General features: G+C 42.1%; 1 protein-coding gene across 5 annotated transcripts in view; it reads right to left on the reverse strand.

Moving 5' to 3' along the window:
- Positions 1 to 6092: 6092 nt before the first annotated feature.
- The window catches only part of LOC123996754 (pre-B-cell leukemia transcription factor 1-like), a 112800-nt gene continuing 100338 nt past the window's right edge, over positions 6093 to 18554 (reverse strand). For 3 of the 5 annotated variants that reach the window (XM_046300417.1, XM_046300416.1, XM_046300418.1), the window contains 5 exons: positions 16988 to 17123; positions 13427 to 13586; positions 11677 to 11789; positions 11119 to 11208; positions 6093 to 7573 (listed from right to left, as the gene is read on the reverse strand). In XM_046300417.1, the coding sequence (XP_046156373.1) occupies positions 7481 to 7573; positions 11119 to 11208; positions 11677 to 11789; positions 13427 to 13586; positions 16988 to 17123 (592 nt within the window). In that variant the 3' untranslated portion in view covers positions 6093 to 7480. The remainder of the gene's footprint in view (positions 7574 to 11118; positions 11209 to 11676; positions 11790 to 13426; positions 13587 to 16987; positions 17124 to 18554) is intronic. The other 2 variants (XM_046300420.1, XM_046300419.1) reach the window with 1 other exon arrangement.

The following is an 18554-nucleotide window of genomic DNA, read 5'->3' on the forward strand; positions in this document are numbered from 1 at the left end:
GCACTATTGTAAAGTGACTGTTCCACTGGATGTCATAAGGTGAATGCACCAATTTGTAAGTCGCTCTGGATAAGAGCGTCTGCTAAATGACTTAAATGTAAATGTAATGTAAATGTGTTTGTGTGAGTAAATGCTGTTCAAATATCCTATAAATGAAAGTAAAAATGGCATGTGTCTCGAAATCACCTGCAATGCAGTCCTCAAATAAGAATTGCCATTAAATCTGGAGAGAAATAATGGGGATGTATTCCAATCTGCTTTCATTTGCTATGCTGAGAATGTTGTGGTAATATTAGGTGAAACTTAAATATATATATTTTTTAAATGTTCTGAAGACCTCCAAGACAAGGTCAAATGTATACTGCGTGAACATCAATGGAATGTTATGTTAAACCTAAAACAAATAAGCTATGAAATTGAACATCATAAAAACGTACTTATTTCATTCTTACAAAATTAAAGAAATGTTCGGTGCAACTTAACTTAAGCATTGCATAAATGCCATCACAACTGAGCATATTTTGTGTTTTGGGAACATCTTTTGTGATGTCACCACAATGTTCTCACCAGACTGAGGCTCGTCACAACATCAGCTCTCTTGGTGTTGGTATGGAACATGTCTAGAGTCCTAGGCGGTGTGGAAATACTGATCATCTATTAGTGAGAAGAGAATTGCATTGGAATTACCGTTTGTCTGCCATGTCTCCTAAAGGTCTGAATCAAGAGTTTGATATCAAACCATTTCTTACGTGATTCTGTTACGTTTATTTGCCTTGCCATTCAGGTCTCCACTTGGTGATTTTGTACGTATGTATTAGATTTTCTGTAGCTGCTCATTGATATCAAATTATTAGAGGTTTTTGAAGTAGGCCACTGTAATTATGTCTACGGCCACCGTGAATCCTGCACGTAATGGTCAAATGGGTGGGGATTCCAATAGTTTTCAAGGTCATATTTTTTATTTTATTATTTTTATTGTTACCTAGATTTGTATGTATATAATCCTTTATGATGATATGTACATCTGTGGTTAATTATGATTGACTATTCACAAAAGTGAATTGAATTGTTTCCACACCCACCATGGGTCATGTGCATAATGGTCATGTGAGGTGAAATGTGTATATTTTAGTCTGTTTGACCTGATTTTAGTCTGTTTGACCTGACGAAGATCTGATTCGGATCAAAACGTTGTCAGTAAAGTGGTGAATTGGGAGCTTAAACAGCCTTCCTGTTATACAAACATTCTATAATCACTGCCACGAATGGAGAGTTTTTGTGTTATGAGAACATTGGCCGCGACCTAACGAATGTTCTGGGAACTTTCACAGAACCAATTTTGGTTTGCTGTGAAAATATTACTGGCACATTGTGTTATAACATTACCTGTAAACCTAATGAGATTCTTTGGGGAATGTTCTGTGGTGGTTGTTAAAAATGTTGTGCACAACATTTTAGTGAATGTCAGGAGAACATTCTAAGGATATTTAATTTAAAACATTTTAGGAAAATTATTAATTATTAATTTTGTTATCTCTGAATTGCTGTGATGGACCGTGAGGGATTCTAAATACTGGCCAGCAATTAACAGCAGACCCTTGATTTGCATTGTTCTTCTTCCTAACTTAATATGTTTCCCAGACACCAGTCCCTTGGCTGCTGACCTTCCAGAAAAACAGCCAATATGGCGGAAACAGTTTGTGTTTGAGAAGGAATTTATTCATGAAGTGCAGCTGGTAATAGCACTATATACAGTATTGACAGAACTAGAGAAAGTACATGCTTTTTACACTATGTGTCCCTTCAGTTTGCCCATGATACCCGAACAAGCGTCTGCCACCTCAAAACCAAGTGATCTTCAAGGGGATTACGCTACTGAATATTTATAAGAAGTGTTACTCTTACTAGAATAAAGAATATTGATAAGAAATTGTAAAGGCACCCACCATATACCACCCACCACTGCGACCTGTATGCTCTAGTCGGCTGGCCCTCGCTACATATTCATCGCCAGACCCACTGGCTCTAGGTCATCTATAAGTCTATGTTAGGTAAAACTCCACCTTATCTCAGTTAACTGGTCACGATAACAACACCCACCTGTAGCACACGTTCCAGCAGATATATCTCACTGATCATCCCCAAAGCCAACACCTAATTTGGCTGCCTTTCCTTCCAGTTCTCTGCTGCCAGTGACTGGAACAAATTGTAAAAAAATAGCTGAAGTAGGAGACTTTTATTTCCCTAACCAACTTTAAACATCAACTATCTGAGCAGCTAACCGATCGCTGCAGCTGTACAAAGTGCATCTGTAAATAGCCCACCCAATCTACCTACCTCATCCCCATACTGTTTTTATTTTATTTTATGCTCTTTTGCACACCAGTATCTCTACTTGCACATCATCATCTGCTCATTTATCACTCCAGTGTTAATCTGCTAAATTGTAACTATTTGCTCCTATGGCCTATTTATTGCCTACCTCCTCGTGCCTTTTGCACACACTGTATATAGACTTTCTTTTTTCTACTGTGTCATTGACTTGTTTGTGTTATTAGCTTGTTTATTGTTTACTCCATGTGTAACTCTGTGTTGTTGTCTGTTTCACACTGCTTTGCTTTATCTTGGCCAGGTCGCAGTTGCAAATGAGAACTTGTTCTCAACTAGCCTACCTGGTTAAATAAAGGTGAAATAAAAAAAATTAAAACCTAGTGTTTAGAGCATTGGGCCAGTAACCGAAAGATTACTAGATCGAATCCCTGAGCTGACAAGGTAAAAATCTGTTGTTCTGCCCCTGAACAAGGCAGTTTACCCACTGTTCCTAGGCCGTCATTGTAAATAAGAATTTGTTCTTAACTGACTTGCCCAGTTAAATAAAGGAACATGTAAAAACATATATGGATGGCTTAGTACAGGTGTAAACCATTAACCAGGCTATTTGCTCATGATTCAATAGAAAGGGCAACCAATTTGCTGCTCTGTATGGGATTTATGCCTTTTCAAGAGGTTGCTGAGAACCTACAGTAATTACTTAAACTCACAATGCCTTTTAGGTTTGTAAAGCCATGGTGAATATGTTAAAGCATACAGTACACGTCCAACAGTTCCTCTCTTTCATCCTGCTAACAGAGCCTAACAAGAAACCCTTTGATAGAAGCAAGGAGACATCCACATGTAATTATATTTGATCATGTTTGCATATGTCACTCCCACAGTCTCTGTCACGCTCTGTGATTTGGCTGCTCTCTCTGATCCTTTTGGAGACCCTTCCTAGCTCCTAATCCAAAAGTTGATTTCAACCCCTTTTCTCTCTCTTTCCTTTTTTCAGTATGTAGAAGAAGAAACAGATGCATTGGAAGAGTAGAATCAGACATCCTGTCTCATTTATCTGGAAGAGAGAGATAAGTGAGCACCCCGCCTCTCTCAGGGAACGCACATTAACCGTGCCTTGAAGGCTCCCTCTGCTATGTGTGGAGGGGGGGGGGAGAAGGGAGCGGGGGAAGGGAGCGAGTGTCTGTCTGTTGGCCGTAAGCACACAGATTTTTTAGAAAACTCACTTAGAAAACGGAGAAAATGTCCCCAACGCATGTTCTCTAGTTCAACCCAGCTCTGACGCTATGTCAATAGTGAGAAAACGCCTGATGCTTTACCATGTTTTTCAAGTGTGATGTGCGATGCTATCCAGAGGTGAAGGATTGACAAGTCTGAGACGTGTAAAACTTGTGTCCGACAGTAACTCATGACCCTGTTACTGAAGTCTGGAGGAGATACTACACAAAAACATAATAAAAAGACAGTTCACTTTTTTCTTGGCATGTCTTACATGTCTAAAATCAACAATGCTTGATTTGTTTCTCGGTCAACTGCCGCCCCACTACTTGTTTCTGCTATAAAGCTGAGGGATGGGGCTGGATAAATTCATTAAGGGTTGTGCCTTTAATGTATGGACATCTTCATAGCATCTGTGTGACAAGGAAAATCAATGAGGACAATACAAAAGTATGCAGCAAAAGAAACAATTTATTTGGAATATGCATTACTAGTACAAAGAAAGAGACCATAAAAACTACACCTTGTTAGCTAATTTTTTCTCCACAGAAAAACGGGTTTAAATAGGAATTAAAAAGACAATAGTTTTGCGGTTTCCATTTTTATACCTTCTTTACATTTGTAGAGATCTTAAAAGTTCAAACCTGTCAAGTAAACGGCTCCACGATTTCACTCTGAAATCTTTATAAAAAAATAAGTAACATTCAAAAACACTGCAGTACGGTATTTTATTAAAGAACAAAATACATGCAACAAAGAAAACATTTGATGTTGACAAATTTTACAGTTTCTTATTTCTTTTTATAGTAATTTTTTCCTTTTATATTCAAAAACTTAAAGCATCATTACATGACGCTTTCAATAATACGGTGATATTGGACAGGCAATGTGAAAAGTAGAGTAACGTTTTTTTTAGGGGCACTGCATCACAAAAGCTATTGTTCTGCTGGCCACATGGCTAAAATGATCAACAACAGAAAACAAACATCTGGATGGAAAGGCCAGGGAACACCACTCCAACATAGTCCACTCATAGGGTACACATGTTGTCTGTCAACTGAAAAGATATTCTGCTTCACTCATCATAGTACACATCCACGTCTTCAAAAATGATATCAAATATAAAATGTACTGTTTCTGAAAGAAGGACTATGGTGGATTCAGCTGTGTGGTATTTTAGTTACACTGTATCATGTATATCTGTTATCATTGTATACGGATTTGGTTGGACACTAACCTTTCACATCACCGTTAATTAACAGACAGTAAACATTTTAGAAGCAAGCTTGTGTGTATCTTAAAAGCAAGCTTGTGTGTCAATGCTTTAGACTGAAAGTACAAAATGAATTGTGTGGATTATATCTGTAATGTGAGAGGACCTCTTTCCTACTATCTGTCTGTGTCTGTCAAACATGACTTTTTCATTTCATTTAACCTTTATTTAACTAGGCAAGTCAGTAAAGAACAAATTCTTATTTACAATGACGGCCTACTGTAGCTGCTTTGTTTTCAAATGGATACCGTCCACATCTACTGATACTCTATAGAGCAATCTTTAGCAAATTAACATTATGCTAGCAAGACAATCAAATGTAACGTACTGTAAATCCTGTAACCACGCAAAATAAAAGCAAAACGATAAAGATAAAAATGATGATGCAATTTATTCACAACATGAGGACATAAAAATATATCCCAACATCTTCTGTATCTGTCTGTGTGCTATCAGGGTTAGTCTTTTCCATGTCATATCTATAAACAAACACTAGTGTATTTTTGGTTTTGTAGTACAGAGAGAGTACCTGAACATTTCTATGAGATGAATACTTCAGATAATACACCATTATACAAAACAAACAAAGCTAAATTGGTTAAGCTGAATCTAATCTATAGAGATGAAGCTTCTGCAGTTATTTTTTGGTATCAAGGGAATGGTAGGGTGTGTAAGCAAATACTGTAGCTACAACAAAATGAATAAATGTAATATCACATTTTTGATTTTTTTTTGCGTAATTTAGACTCAAGTCAAATGCTAGGAGAAAGCTGTAATATAAGAGTGAGTAGAGACCAACCTTGATAACCAAAATGTAAAAACAGAATGATATGACGGATGTTCAAACTCAGTGACAATAATAAATGGACAGAAATAAACTATTCAACAAAAAAAATGATACAAATTAGAATCAATAACATGAAATTATGAGGGAAAAGAGTAACTTTGAGAAAGATTTCAGAATTGTGTTTAGTTGTGTATTCCATGACTACCACCTGGTTACACAACATCAGAATGAACATTTACATTAAAATGCCTTTTTTGCACTTACACCTTACACAAGTGGTTTTGGTTACCAGCAGTATTTGGCTATTTTGATAACACTGATGTACAGTGATAATGGTAGTGTATGTATGCATGCATGTATGCATGTATGTATGTATGTATGTATGTATGTATGTATGTATGTATGTATGTATGTGTGTATGTGTGTATGTGTGTGTGTGTGTGTGTGTGTGTGTGTGTGTGTGTGTGTGTGTGTGTGTGTGTGTGTGTGTGTGTGTGTGTGTGTGTGTGTGTGTGTGTGTGTGTGTGTGTGTGTGTGTGTGTGTGTGTGTGTGTGTGTGTGTGTGTGTGTGTGTGTGTGTGTGTGTGTGTGTGTGTGTACACACACCATATGTTCAACATATGAAAATGATACAAGCATATTATTAATGTGTCTGTGTTCTTCTCTTTGACAAATACATATGTTACCCTTCATAGGGTAATCACTGGAAGTACCTGTGCTTAAAGACATTATATTGGCTTATTTTAATTGATGCTAATGTACTCACTGATTAAGTGTTCCGGATACATAGATTCACCATGAAGCTATAAGCTTCTTGCTCTGTTTGTAGTGTGGACTGAGTATCAGTTTTAAAAAATGATCTGGAATCACCATGAAGCTAGAATAACCATGAAGTTAGAATCACCATGATCCATTTCTTTATAACCTTCCAAACCATCCCTTCCATTAATTCTGGAGTATACCGTTACTATTCTGTGTTTTGCTTATGCATTGTTGACCATCATTCAGTATGAACAGAACACACGCCATTGTTGCAGTAAAAATGTGCCATGTTTTATTTTGACCATTGTAGAAGCTCTGAAACAGAATGCGTAAGATGAGGAGGACCATTTGAATCTCAAGGTTCTCCTTTCAAATCATCCCATTGTTAGCTACTAACAACAAATGTCATTAAGCTACGGTATGTGATGTGAATAGTCAGATGGATATGTATTTTTCCACAAGCACAATATCATATTATAAAAATTCCCCTTCTGTGTTGAACTTTGGCACTATGGACAAAACAAATGTTGGGAATTAAGTAATTATATCGGGTAAAACTTGTCACAAAGGCAAAACTGTCCTCAAAACAACCCTTGAGACAGGACAAGGGAGATTGGGAGCTACTGTCAATGTCAATTATTACAAAGAAAAAAAAATGATGCTTTTTTAGAAGTTGTTGTTTTGTTGTTATTTTCAATAGAGGTAGTGAGAAAAGCATTTCAATCTACAAGATACGGGCAATACTGTGTATATGTGTTGTAACTATTTGCCTACTGTGTTATAAGTCGGATCACACAGAGGCAACAAGGATATCTGGTGAAGAAAACTGTACAGACAGACAGTGAATGAGGTCGTAGATAAATGGGAGAACAGAGCCCTACACAGGCTACTGACTGACTGTGTCATAGTTGGTTGTAGAGACGGGACAGAAGACATGAAGAACTGTCTGTGGTGGTGATGATGGCGTTTCATCCTGTCGTCCCCACCTGTAGAGAGAGGTCTCTTGCTTTGTGACCAGTCTAGTGATACCTCCAGTTCTGAAGGGGAGCTGACTGGGGGCTGGCTGATCGAGGTTGGGGGTGTCTGGATAGTGGTGGAGGGTGGAGGGATCAGTTGGACGTGTCAGAGTGAACACTTCCAGGTCCTTCTGTGGGTGATGTCACTGATGAGGGGGTGGTTGCATCCTGCCAGCCTCCGTTTGCCTGAGAGAGACCAAAGAGACAGACGGAGAGAGGAAAGATGAGTACAGGCAAGGGACACAGGCATATACCCATAACAGGTTTTCTCTGGCTACACGTTAAGAGAGCAATGTGTCAAGAAGCAGGGCGGCTTGGCAGGATCGCGTTTCGGAGGACGCATGGCTCTCGACCTTTGCCTCTCCCGAGTCCGTAGCAGAGTTTCAGCGATGGGACAAGTTCAAAGATGTAAAAAAAGGTTTTCTATGCTTTTTTTCTCTCTTTTCTTTCAGAGTACATATTCATTATGCAGTTCAATAAGATTATTATATCATCTCATCTGCAGCATTGAATGCTGTATCTGTGAAGTCCTGAGGGCACATGTAGTAACAACGGTATGGGCTTTAGTCCTAATGCTAGAACAACTCCTAAACAACTCAACCTATAATCCCCTACAGCCTCAAGCCAAATCTGCATTGGATGAACATCTAATTCACTCAAATGACAGTAAACTAGACCTCATATTTCAGAATGAAATTGTCATAACAATTGTACTTTTTTGAAGCAACTGAAAATTCTGTAAATCACAAATATCACTGTCAGATCACATACAGTGTGCTAAAATGATTATTATGAAAACATTTTGTCTTCACTTCAAAACCAATATGATTGAATCTTGTATCACTGGGATTGATAGAAACCCCTGCCACATTTAATGACACACAATAACAATGACAACATCTGAAAAGGACCTTAAAACAAAAGTCACAAAACAGTCCTAAGAGGAATCAATGGTAGAAAATGATGACATTGGGAGATTGAATGAAAACACAATGAAATACTTGTAGGCCATTTCCAGTCCTGGAGACGAGCTGCTAAAGAGAATTTGGGATATGAATTGCAAATTTCATGCCATCAGAAAAAATGGAAATGGTCCTCGACAGCCTTTAATTTCAAAGCCCGTTATTTCAGGCAGAAGAAAGTCTGTACTAAAAAATGGAGCAAAATAAATGTCTTAAAATGTATGACTTTGGTGACACTCTGTCTATTTCCTAACTGTAATTACTGCTCTAGTCTACCACAAATCACATTATGCATCTGCTCAGTCATTATCAACAGAGAGGGGAGGCTTTTCATCGTAAAACAAGTAGATAGGACATATTCCCGACCTCTCTTTCTCTCTCTTCTCCGTCTGTAAAGCTGGACGAGCACAAAGGTCATTCACTGTTTCTAAGCTGACAGCTTTCCTGCGCTTTGCTTTGTGAATGGGTTTGATACTGAGGTAAATCTGTCATTTTTAACACAAATACTATTGAAGTATATTGCTCCAGAGAGACAAAGGAAATAAACTACATAGTAATCAAACCCACTCCAGAATACTAAAATATATAAATAATTTATTATATCTCCCCAAATCCTATATTGAGAACGAGGAACCATATTTTATGTGCTATTTTATTATCATCCAGATAAGATGATAGATATCCTTCTCTTTACCATCCAGATAAGATGATAGATATCCTTCTCTTATCATACAGATCAGATGATAGATATCCTTCTCTTTACCATCCAGATAAGATGATAGATATCCTTCTCTTATCATACAGATAAGATGATAGATATCCTTCTCTTTACCATCCAGATAAGATGATATCCTTCTCTTACCATCCAGATAAGATGATAGATATCCTTCTCTTACCATCCAGATAAGATGATAGATATCCTTCTCTTATCATACAGATAAGATGATAGATATCCTTCTCTTACCATCCAGATAAGATGATAGATATCCTTCTCTTATCATACAGATAAGATGATAGATATCCTTCTCTTACCATCCAGATAAGATGATAGATATCCTTCTCTTACCATCCAGATAAGATGATAGATATCCTTCTCTTATCATACAGATAAGATGATAGATATCCTTCTCTTTACCATCCAGATAAGATGATATCCTTCTCTTACCATCCAGATAAGATGATAGATATCCTTCTCTTACCATCCAGATAAGATGATAGATATCCTTCTCTTATCATACAGATAAGATGATAGATATCCTTCTCTTACCATCCAGATAAGATGATAGATATCCTTCTCTTATCATACAGATAAGATGATATCCTTCTCTTACCATCCAGATAAGATGATAGATATCCTTCTCTTACCATCCAGATAAGATGATAGATATCCTTCTCTTACCATCCAGATAAGATGATAGATATCCTTCTCTTATCATACAGATAAGATGATATCCTTCTCTTACCATCCAGATAAGATGATAGATATCCTTCTCTTATCATACAGATAAGATAATATTATTCTCTTGTTATGCAGTAAGAGGCTCTTTTAAGGCTATGCACATGTGTGGAAAATAACATATTGTAACATTTTAGGATACAGTGGAGCAAGCAGGCCCCCAAGGATAACGATATCCATGAGGTCAGAGTGCTGTCTTAGAACAGCGCTTCAAAACTTTAGTACTGCTCTCTCAGGGTTATCACAGCCTGTTCTGTGAGAGGGAGACGAGCGGAGAGCGAGCCAGGGAGGGGGATTTGAATACACTACATACATGTTTTTTTCTTCACAGGAGACATTTCATCTCATTATCATACGGCCATTGAGGCACGACTAGTGAGGCTTAGGGACGGGAGAGGAAGCCAGCAGCCGAGCTGCGTGGCTGTGTGTGACTGTGACCGTCCTCTCTCGTCCTCGTCGTAGCTTTCACCACAGCACGCCGCCGCAGCTTGCTGTCAGGGCCATTAGAGTGGTGGGAACATGATCTGAGCAATTCGCTTGGATTGCTGTCCTAAGTCCACACTCCGCTCTCTTGTGTCTGTCTTATCGATTTCCCCTTTTACGACACGGCTTGTCGCTGTGAATTTCCCTGCTGTTTGCAGCCGCCAGCTAACCTCCCCCTTCTTCCCCTCCTCTTCCCCCACCCTCAACCAAAACACACACACACACACACACACACACACACACACACACACACACACACACACACACACACACACACACACACACACACACACACACACACACACACACACACACACACACACACACACATTCCCAATCTCCTAAAAAATACAAATGAAATATAACATGATGGAAATATGCCCCCATGTTACGCCCCCAGTGCTTTGTCTAGGGGTTAGCAGTTTGTTTATTTTTATTTGTGTGACTACTCTGGGGTTGTTCTGATAGGATTTTAACCGGGCCTCTGGACCTGCAGCGATAATCAGGGTCAGGTGGTCGGCGTGAGCGTCGGGGGGGAGGGGCCGACCCGAGCCTCGCGTCGCAGGAGGTGTCACCTGCTTGTGCCGTCCCTGCACGGCTGCAGGTGCTGCGAGAGAGCTGATTGAACGTGACAGGCTCAGGCGGCTGTGCCGTGTGTGTGTGGCCAGCCCAACGCCGTTCTGCCGGCCAGCGCATGGCTCGTGGCATGACCGATACAGAAGCAATCAACTAGGTGACTGTGGTGGAGCTGAGACAAATCCAACTAAGTGTCATTCTGAGCCCTATGGCTTTGAAATAATTGGTAGGGAAGAGAGTTGTTTTCAACTGACATTGATGCTCTGTTGACTGTACATCTGGCTGGCTGTGAGGCCCTCACTGTATCCGCCTGTCTGACTGATAACATGGCGAAGGGTATCCACCTGAAACACAACACAGGAACACAGACAAAGCAAGGTCAGAGCAGACAAGACAAACAGAAAGACCAGAAGGAAAGTAGTATTATAATACAGTCCAGGCAGACAAAACGCACATGAACTACATCCAGCTATTGACAAGAAAAAGCAAGATAACCAAAACATGTTATTATGTATTTAGAAGAATGTAGAAAGGATGAACTTGTGGCATATAAAAAGTGCTGCAGAGAGTATTACATTATTTTCATCACTACACTCACTGTATGCATGTTTTAGTAACAATGGTCGATAACAATACCTTGAAAACCCTATGTAGTGGTGGTATTAGGAGCCCAAAGTGATCCAGACACTAGAGCAGTACTGAGATTCCTGTGGTGCGATTAAGATAGAGTACAAGGCCTGTTCTTCGGGAAGTGGGTCTTGGGTCTGTTTCTATAGTAGTGTCTTCTGTACTGCTTAGTTATAGGGCCCTACCTGTGACTGCACGTTGGCTCCAACCTGAGCACCTTGGTACGAGTCCCCATTGAGAGACTGCACGCTCATGAACAAGTCGCCGGAGTTTGACATGTTAAAAGAGCCAGCAGAACCTGGAAGAGGAGAGAGGGAGGGAGCACTGGAATCACAGAGCAGAGTGAAAGAGGAGCAAGCAGAGCAGGATTCAGCCACTTGGCCCCGTCCATGGTTAGACCCGGAGAAGCACTATGCAAAGAGTTAATAGAGCTAAAGCTGGAGTTGGAATATAGAGCTAGAGTTAGAATACAGAGCTAGAGTTAGAATACAGAGCTAGAGTTAGAATATAGAGCTAGAGGTAAAATATAGAGCTAAAGTTAGAATATAGAGCTAGAGTTAGAATATAGAGCTAGAGTTAGAATATAGAACTAAAGTTAGAATATAGAGCTAGTGTTAGAATATAGAGCTAGAGTTAGAATATAGAGCTAGAGTTAGAATATAGAACTAAAGTTAGAATATAGAGCTAGAGTTAGAATATAGAGCTAGAGTTAGAATATAGAACTAAAGTTAGAATATAGAGCTAGTGTTAGAATATAGAGCTAGAGTTAGAATATAGAGCTAGAGTTAGAATATAGAACTAAAGTTAGAATATAGAGTTAGGGCTAGGGCCAAAGTGAGCAGACAGATTAGAGAGTGGCAGCATAAAGCTGAGGGAAAGGTGAGTCAAGCACCGACATCAGGTGCGAGTCAAAGGTGAGTCAAGCACCGACATCAGGGGCGAGTCAAAGGTGAGTCAAGCACCGACATCAGGGGCGAGTCAAAGGTGAGTCAAGCACCGACATCAGGGGCGAGTCAAAGGTGAGTCAAGCACCGACATCAGGGAAGAGTCAAAGGTGAGTCAAGCACCGACATCAGGGGCGAGTCAAAGGTGAGTCAAGCACCGACATCAGGGGAGAGTCAAATGGTGAGTCAAGCACCGACATCAGGGGCGAGTCAAAGGTGAGTCAAGCACCGACATCAGGGGAGAGTCAAAGGTGAGTCAAGCACCGACATCAGGGGAGAGTCAAAGGTGAGTCAATCACTGAAATCAGGGGCGAGTCAAAGGTGAGTCAAACACCGACATCAGGGGTGAGTCAAAGGTGAGTCAAACACCGCCATCAGGGGCGAGTCAAAGGTGAGTCAAGCACCAACATCAGGGGTGAGTCAAAGGTGAGTCAAACACCGACATCAGGGGTGAGTCAAAGGTGAGTCAAACACCAACATCAGGGGTGAGTCAAAGGTGAGTCAAACACCAACATCAGGGGTGAGTCAAAGGTGAGTCAAACACCGACATCAGGGGTGAGTCAAAGGTGAGTCAAACACCAACATCAGGGGCGGTTGTTGTTGTTGTGCTTATTTGTCAATATGAAAGTAGAATGATAGTATGTTTCTACAGTCAAAATGATTAGCATCATGATATGTGATGTGTTTCTGTACAAATGTTATTCATGGACAACAAGAATAATTAATTCATTCAATTTGTAAATGAAAATGGTACAACAAAAATGTAATGTTCTGACAGTGTAAAAGAATAAGTATTGAGATAAAATAGGAGAAAAGCTATGTTAATTGAAAAGAAAAACAACAGGGGCAGAAAGCATTGATATGGGGCCCAGGTATCCTACTCTTGGACAAAGCCTTTTTTATCCTTGTCTGATATAGAGAGTTTATTCAGAGCCTTCCAAATATTGTAGCCTATCTGTAAAAAGGGTAACCCATTGGTATTGTTCTTTACCTGCAGAATTTGGGGTGGAGGGCGAATTAGCCTGGCTTCCATGTGAGGATACGTTGGTCGCGTTGACTGCAGTTTTGGCAGCATACATATTGGCTTCTTCCTGGAACTTTCCAATGTTTTTCTTGTATCGGATTCTTTTGTTTCCAAACCAGTTGGAAACCTGTACAAACAATGTGCAATTGTAAATTATTTTGTTAAACAAATCATTTCCCACATTTCTAATGAGCAAATTGTGAGCGTGAAATGAAACTTTGAATGAGTTCCGCAGCGTGGCCTTCCACTGTCTGGCATATCATATATACTGTAGTGGTGGGCCGTCAGGGCCAGCGTGGCCTTCCACTGTCTGGCATATCATATATATGTAGTGGTGGACCGTCAGGGCCAGCGTGGCCTTCCACTGTCTGGCATATCATATATACTGTAGTGGTGGGCCGTCAGGGCCAGCGTGGCCTTCCACTGTCTGGCATATCATATATACTGTAGTGGTGGGCCGTCAGGGCCAGCGTGGCCTTCCACTGTCTGGCATATCATATATACTGTAGTGGTGGGCCGTCAGGGCCAGCGTGGCCTTCCACTGTCTGGCATATCATATATATGTAGTGGTGGACCGTCAGGGCCAGCGTGGCCTTCCACTGTCTGGCATATTATATATACTGTATATATGTAGTGGTGGACCGTCAGGGCCAGCGTGGCCTTCCACTGTCTGGCATATTATATATACTGTAGTGGTGGGCCGTCAGGGCCAGCGTGGCCTTCCACTGTCTGGCATATCATATATACTGTAGTGGTGGGCCGTCAGGGCCAGCGTGGCCTTCCACTGTCTGGCATATCATATATATGTAGTGGTGGACCGTCAGGGCCAGCGTGGCCTTCCACTGTCTGGCATATTATATATACTGTATATATGTAGTGGTGGACCGTCAGGGCCAGCGTGGCCTTCCACTGTCTGGCATATTATATATACTGTAGTGGTGGACCGTCAGGGCCAGCGTGGCCTTCCACTGTCTGGCATATCATATATATGTAGTGGTGGGCCGTCAGGGCCAGCGTGGCCTTCCACTGTCTGGCATATCATATATATGTAGTGGTGGACCGTCAGGGCCAGCGTGGCCTTCCACTGTCTGGCATATTATATATACTGTATATATGTAGTGGTGGACCGTCAGGGCCAGCGTGGCCTTCCACTGTCTGGCATATTATATATACTGTAGTGGTGGGCCGTCAGGGCCAGCGTGGCCTTCCACTGTCTGGCATATCATATATACTGTAGTGGTGGGCCGTCAGGGCCAGCGTGGCCTTCCACTGTCTGGCATATCATATATATGTAGTGGTGGACCGTCAGGGCCAGCGTGGCCTTCCACTGTCTGGCATATTATATATACTGTATATATGTAGTGGTGGACCGTCAGGGCCAGCGTGGCCTTCCACTGTCTGGCATATTATATATACTGTAGTGGTGGACCATCAGGGCCAGCGTGGCCTTCCACTGTCTGGCATATCATATATATGTAGTGGTGGGCCGTCAGGGCCAGCGTGGCCTTCCACTGTCTGGCATATCATATATATGTAGTGGTGGGCCGTCAGGGCCAGCGTGGCCTTCCACTGTCTGGCATATTATATATACTGTAGTGGTGGACCGTCAGGGCCAGCGTGGCCTTCCACTGTCTGGCATATCATATATACTGTAGTGGTGGGCCGTCAGGGCCAGCGTGGCCTTCCACTGTCTGGCATATCATATATATGTAGTGGTGGACCGTCAGGACCAGCGTGGCCTTCCACTGTCTGGCATATCATATATACTGTAGTGGTGGGCCGTCAGGGCCAGCGTGGCCTTCCACTGTCTGGCATATCATATATATGTAGTGGTGGACCGTCAGGGCCAGCGTGGCCTTCCACTGTCTGGCATATCATATATACTGTAGTGGTGGGCCGTCAGGGCCAGCGTGGCCTTCCACTGTCTGGCATATCATATATACTGTAGTGGTGGGCCGTCAGGGCCAGCGTGGCCTTCCACTGTCTGGCATATTATATATACTGTAGTGGTGGGCCGTCAGGGCCAGCGTGGCCTTCCACTGTCTGGCATATCATATATACTGTAGTAGTGGGCCGTCAGGGCCAGCGTGGCCTTCCACTGTCTGGCATATCATATATACTGTAGTAGTGGGCCGTCAGGGCCAGCGTGGCCTTCCACTGTCTGGCATATCATATATACTGTAGTAGTGGGCCGTCAGGGCCAGCGTGGCCTTCCACTGTCTGGCATATCATATATACTGTATATATGCAGTGGTGGACCGTCAGGGCCAGCGTGGCCTTCCACTGTCTGGCATATCATATATACTGTAGTGGTGGACCGTCAGGGCCAGCGTGGCCTTCCACTGTCTGGCATATCATATATACTGTAGTGGTGGGCCGTCAGGGCCAGCGTGGCCTTCCACTGTCTGGCATATCACATATATGTAGTGGTGGACCGTCAGGGCCAGCGTGGCCTTCCACTGTCTGGCATATCATATATATGTAGTGGTGGGCCGTCAGGGCCAGCGTGGCCTTCCACTGTTTGGCATATCATATATATGTAGTGGTGGGCCGTCAGGGCCAGCGTGGCCTTCCACTGTCTGGCATATCATATATATGTAGTGGTGGGCCGTCAGGGCCAGCGTGGCCTTCCACTGTCTGGCATATCATATATATGACAGTGAAGGAAGACTTTTCCTGCATCCCAAATGAGCCCTGGTCAAAGGTAGTGCAGTATAAAGGGAAAAGGGTGCCATTTAGGACAGCCTTTGAGGTAGTAGTGAGTGCTCCCGCTGGCTACATAGACCAGTGCTGTGAATCCATATTAGTGGCAGAAGGGAATGATTGCCAATAACAGTCTAATTATGTCAGTATGACTGCAGCTATAATCAGAGCTCACGCTAGCACCAATCAGTCAACACCCGCTAGCTAACACCCATTACAGCTAATGGACTCCCCGATGAAGCTACCGGGATAAGCCAGCTAGCGCTAATGATAAACAACATTAAAATGAAAAAAATAATCAATCCTGTTGCAAAGTTTGAAACGAACACAGACAGAAGGTAGGTTATTTTATTACAGACCCAGGAACACAGAGGTTGTGTCCCAAATGGTCCTCTATTCTCTATGGGCATTGGTCAAAAAGGGCTCTGGTCAAAAGCAGTGCATTATAGGGAATAGGGTGCAATTTGGGGCACAGACAAAAGCTCAACTAATCATTCAGACCCTGAAGCACGTTGTTTTCATCAAACGATGCCCAGATGCATCCTCAAAATAATTTTGCATAAACTTAATGAAACCGTTTGAGGAGATTACCCATTTCAGAATGATGGATGAAAAAAAAACACAGAACATTACTGCTGTTTACCTTGGTATTGTTAGTGCAATCTTAATAATATTATCAATCATCATATTACACTATCAATGTAGTCTCTGCGATGTATCCTTTGAATTAATAAAACAATAATAAATAACCCACTACTATCTCTAGTCCTGTTCTAGGTGTAGTGTGGTGTTCCTGCAGACAGGTGGTGCTGTACTGTACTGTACCTGTGAAACTGTGATGGAGCACTTCTTGGCCAGCTCTTCCTTGGCCTCCTCACTAGGGTAGGGGTTAGACAGGTGGGAGTAGAAGTACTCATTCAGGATCTCTGTCGCCTGCTTGTTGAAGTTCCGTCTTTTCCGTCTGCAAGGAGAATGATAGAGATTGGTTAGTTAGGACCAGAAGAAACACCATGCACAATACATACCGTTCATAGGGTCAATTTAGCGCCTGCAAACATTAAATACGTAAAAGCCACTTGCGGTAAAAAGCTAAACTGGTGCACCCCATACAGTAACAATACAACTGCCACCCAATTCAATACAATACATTCAATACAGCTGCCTAAGCTGGTATGAAAGATGTTCTCAGAGGTTCACAAATAGAAATGAACACTGCCTGCAAATTCCGATAAATCCACTATAATTGAGAATTTCAATAAGTTTTTCTCTACGGCTGGCCATGCTTTCCACCAGGCTACCCCTACCCCGGTCAACTGCCCGGCACCCTACACAGCAACCCGCCTAAGCCCCCACCATTTCACCCAAATCCAGATAGCTGATGTTCTGAAAGAGCTGCAGAATCTGGACACCTACAAATCGTCGGGCTAGACAATCTGGACCCTCTCTTTCTAAAATGATCTGCCGAAATTGTTGCAACCCCTATTACTAGCATGTTTAACCTCTCTTTCGTATCGTCTGAGATTCCCAAAGATTGGAAAGCTGCCGCGGTCATCCCCCTCTTCAAAGAGGGTGATACTCTAGACCCAAACTGCTACAGACCTATATCTATCCTACCCTGTCTTTCTAAGGACTTCGAAAGCCAAGTTAACAAACAGATTACCGACCATTTCGAATCCCACAGTATCTTCTCCGCTATGCAATCTGGTTTCAGGGCTGATCATGGTACACCTCAGCCACGCTCAAGGTCCTAAACGACATCATAACCGCCATTGATAAGAGACATTACTGTGCAGCCGTATTCATCGACCTTGCCAAGGCTTTCAACTCTGTCAATCACAACATTATTATTGGCAGACTCGTCAGCCTTGGTTTCTCAAATGACTGTCTCGCCTGGTTTACCAACTACTTCTCTGATAGAGTTCAGTGTGTCAAATCGGAGGGACTGTTGTCCGGACCTCTGACAGTCTCCATGGGTGTGCCACAGGGTTCAATTCTCGGACCGACGCTCTTTTCTGTATAAATCAATGATGTTGCTCTTGCTGCTGGTGATTCTCTGATCCACCTCTACACAGACGACACCATTCTGTATACTTCTGGCCCCTCTTTGGAGACTGTGTTAACTAACCTCCAGACAAGCTTCAATGCCATACAACTCTCCTTCCGTGGCCTCTAACTGCTCTTAAACGCAAGTAAAACTAAATGCATGCTTTTCAATCGATCACTGCCCGCACCTGCCCGCCCGTCCAGCATCACTACTCTGGACAGCTCTGACTTAGAATACGTGGACAACGACAAATACCTGGGTGTCTGGTTAGACTCTAAACTCTCCTTACAGACTCACATTAAGCATCTCCAATCCAAAATGACATCTAGAATCGGCTTCCTATTTCGC

The sequence above is a fragment of the Oncorhynchus gorbuscha genome, linkage group LG15 (genome assembly GCF_021184085.1).
Source record: "Oncorhynchus gorbuscha isolate QuinsamMale2020 ecotype Even-year linkage group LG15, OgorEven_v1.0, whole genome shotgun sequence".
In the NCBI taxonomy this organism is placed as follows: Eukaryota; Metazoa; Chordata; class Actinopteri; order Salmoniformes; family Salmonidae; genus Oncorhynchus; species Oncorhynchus gorbuscha.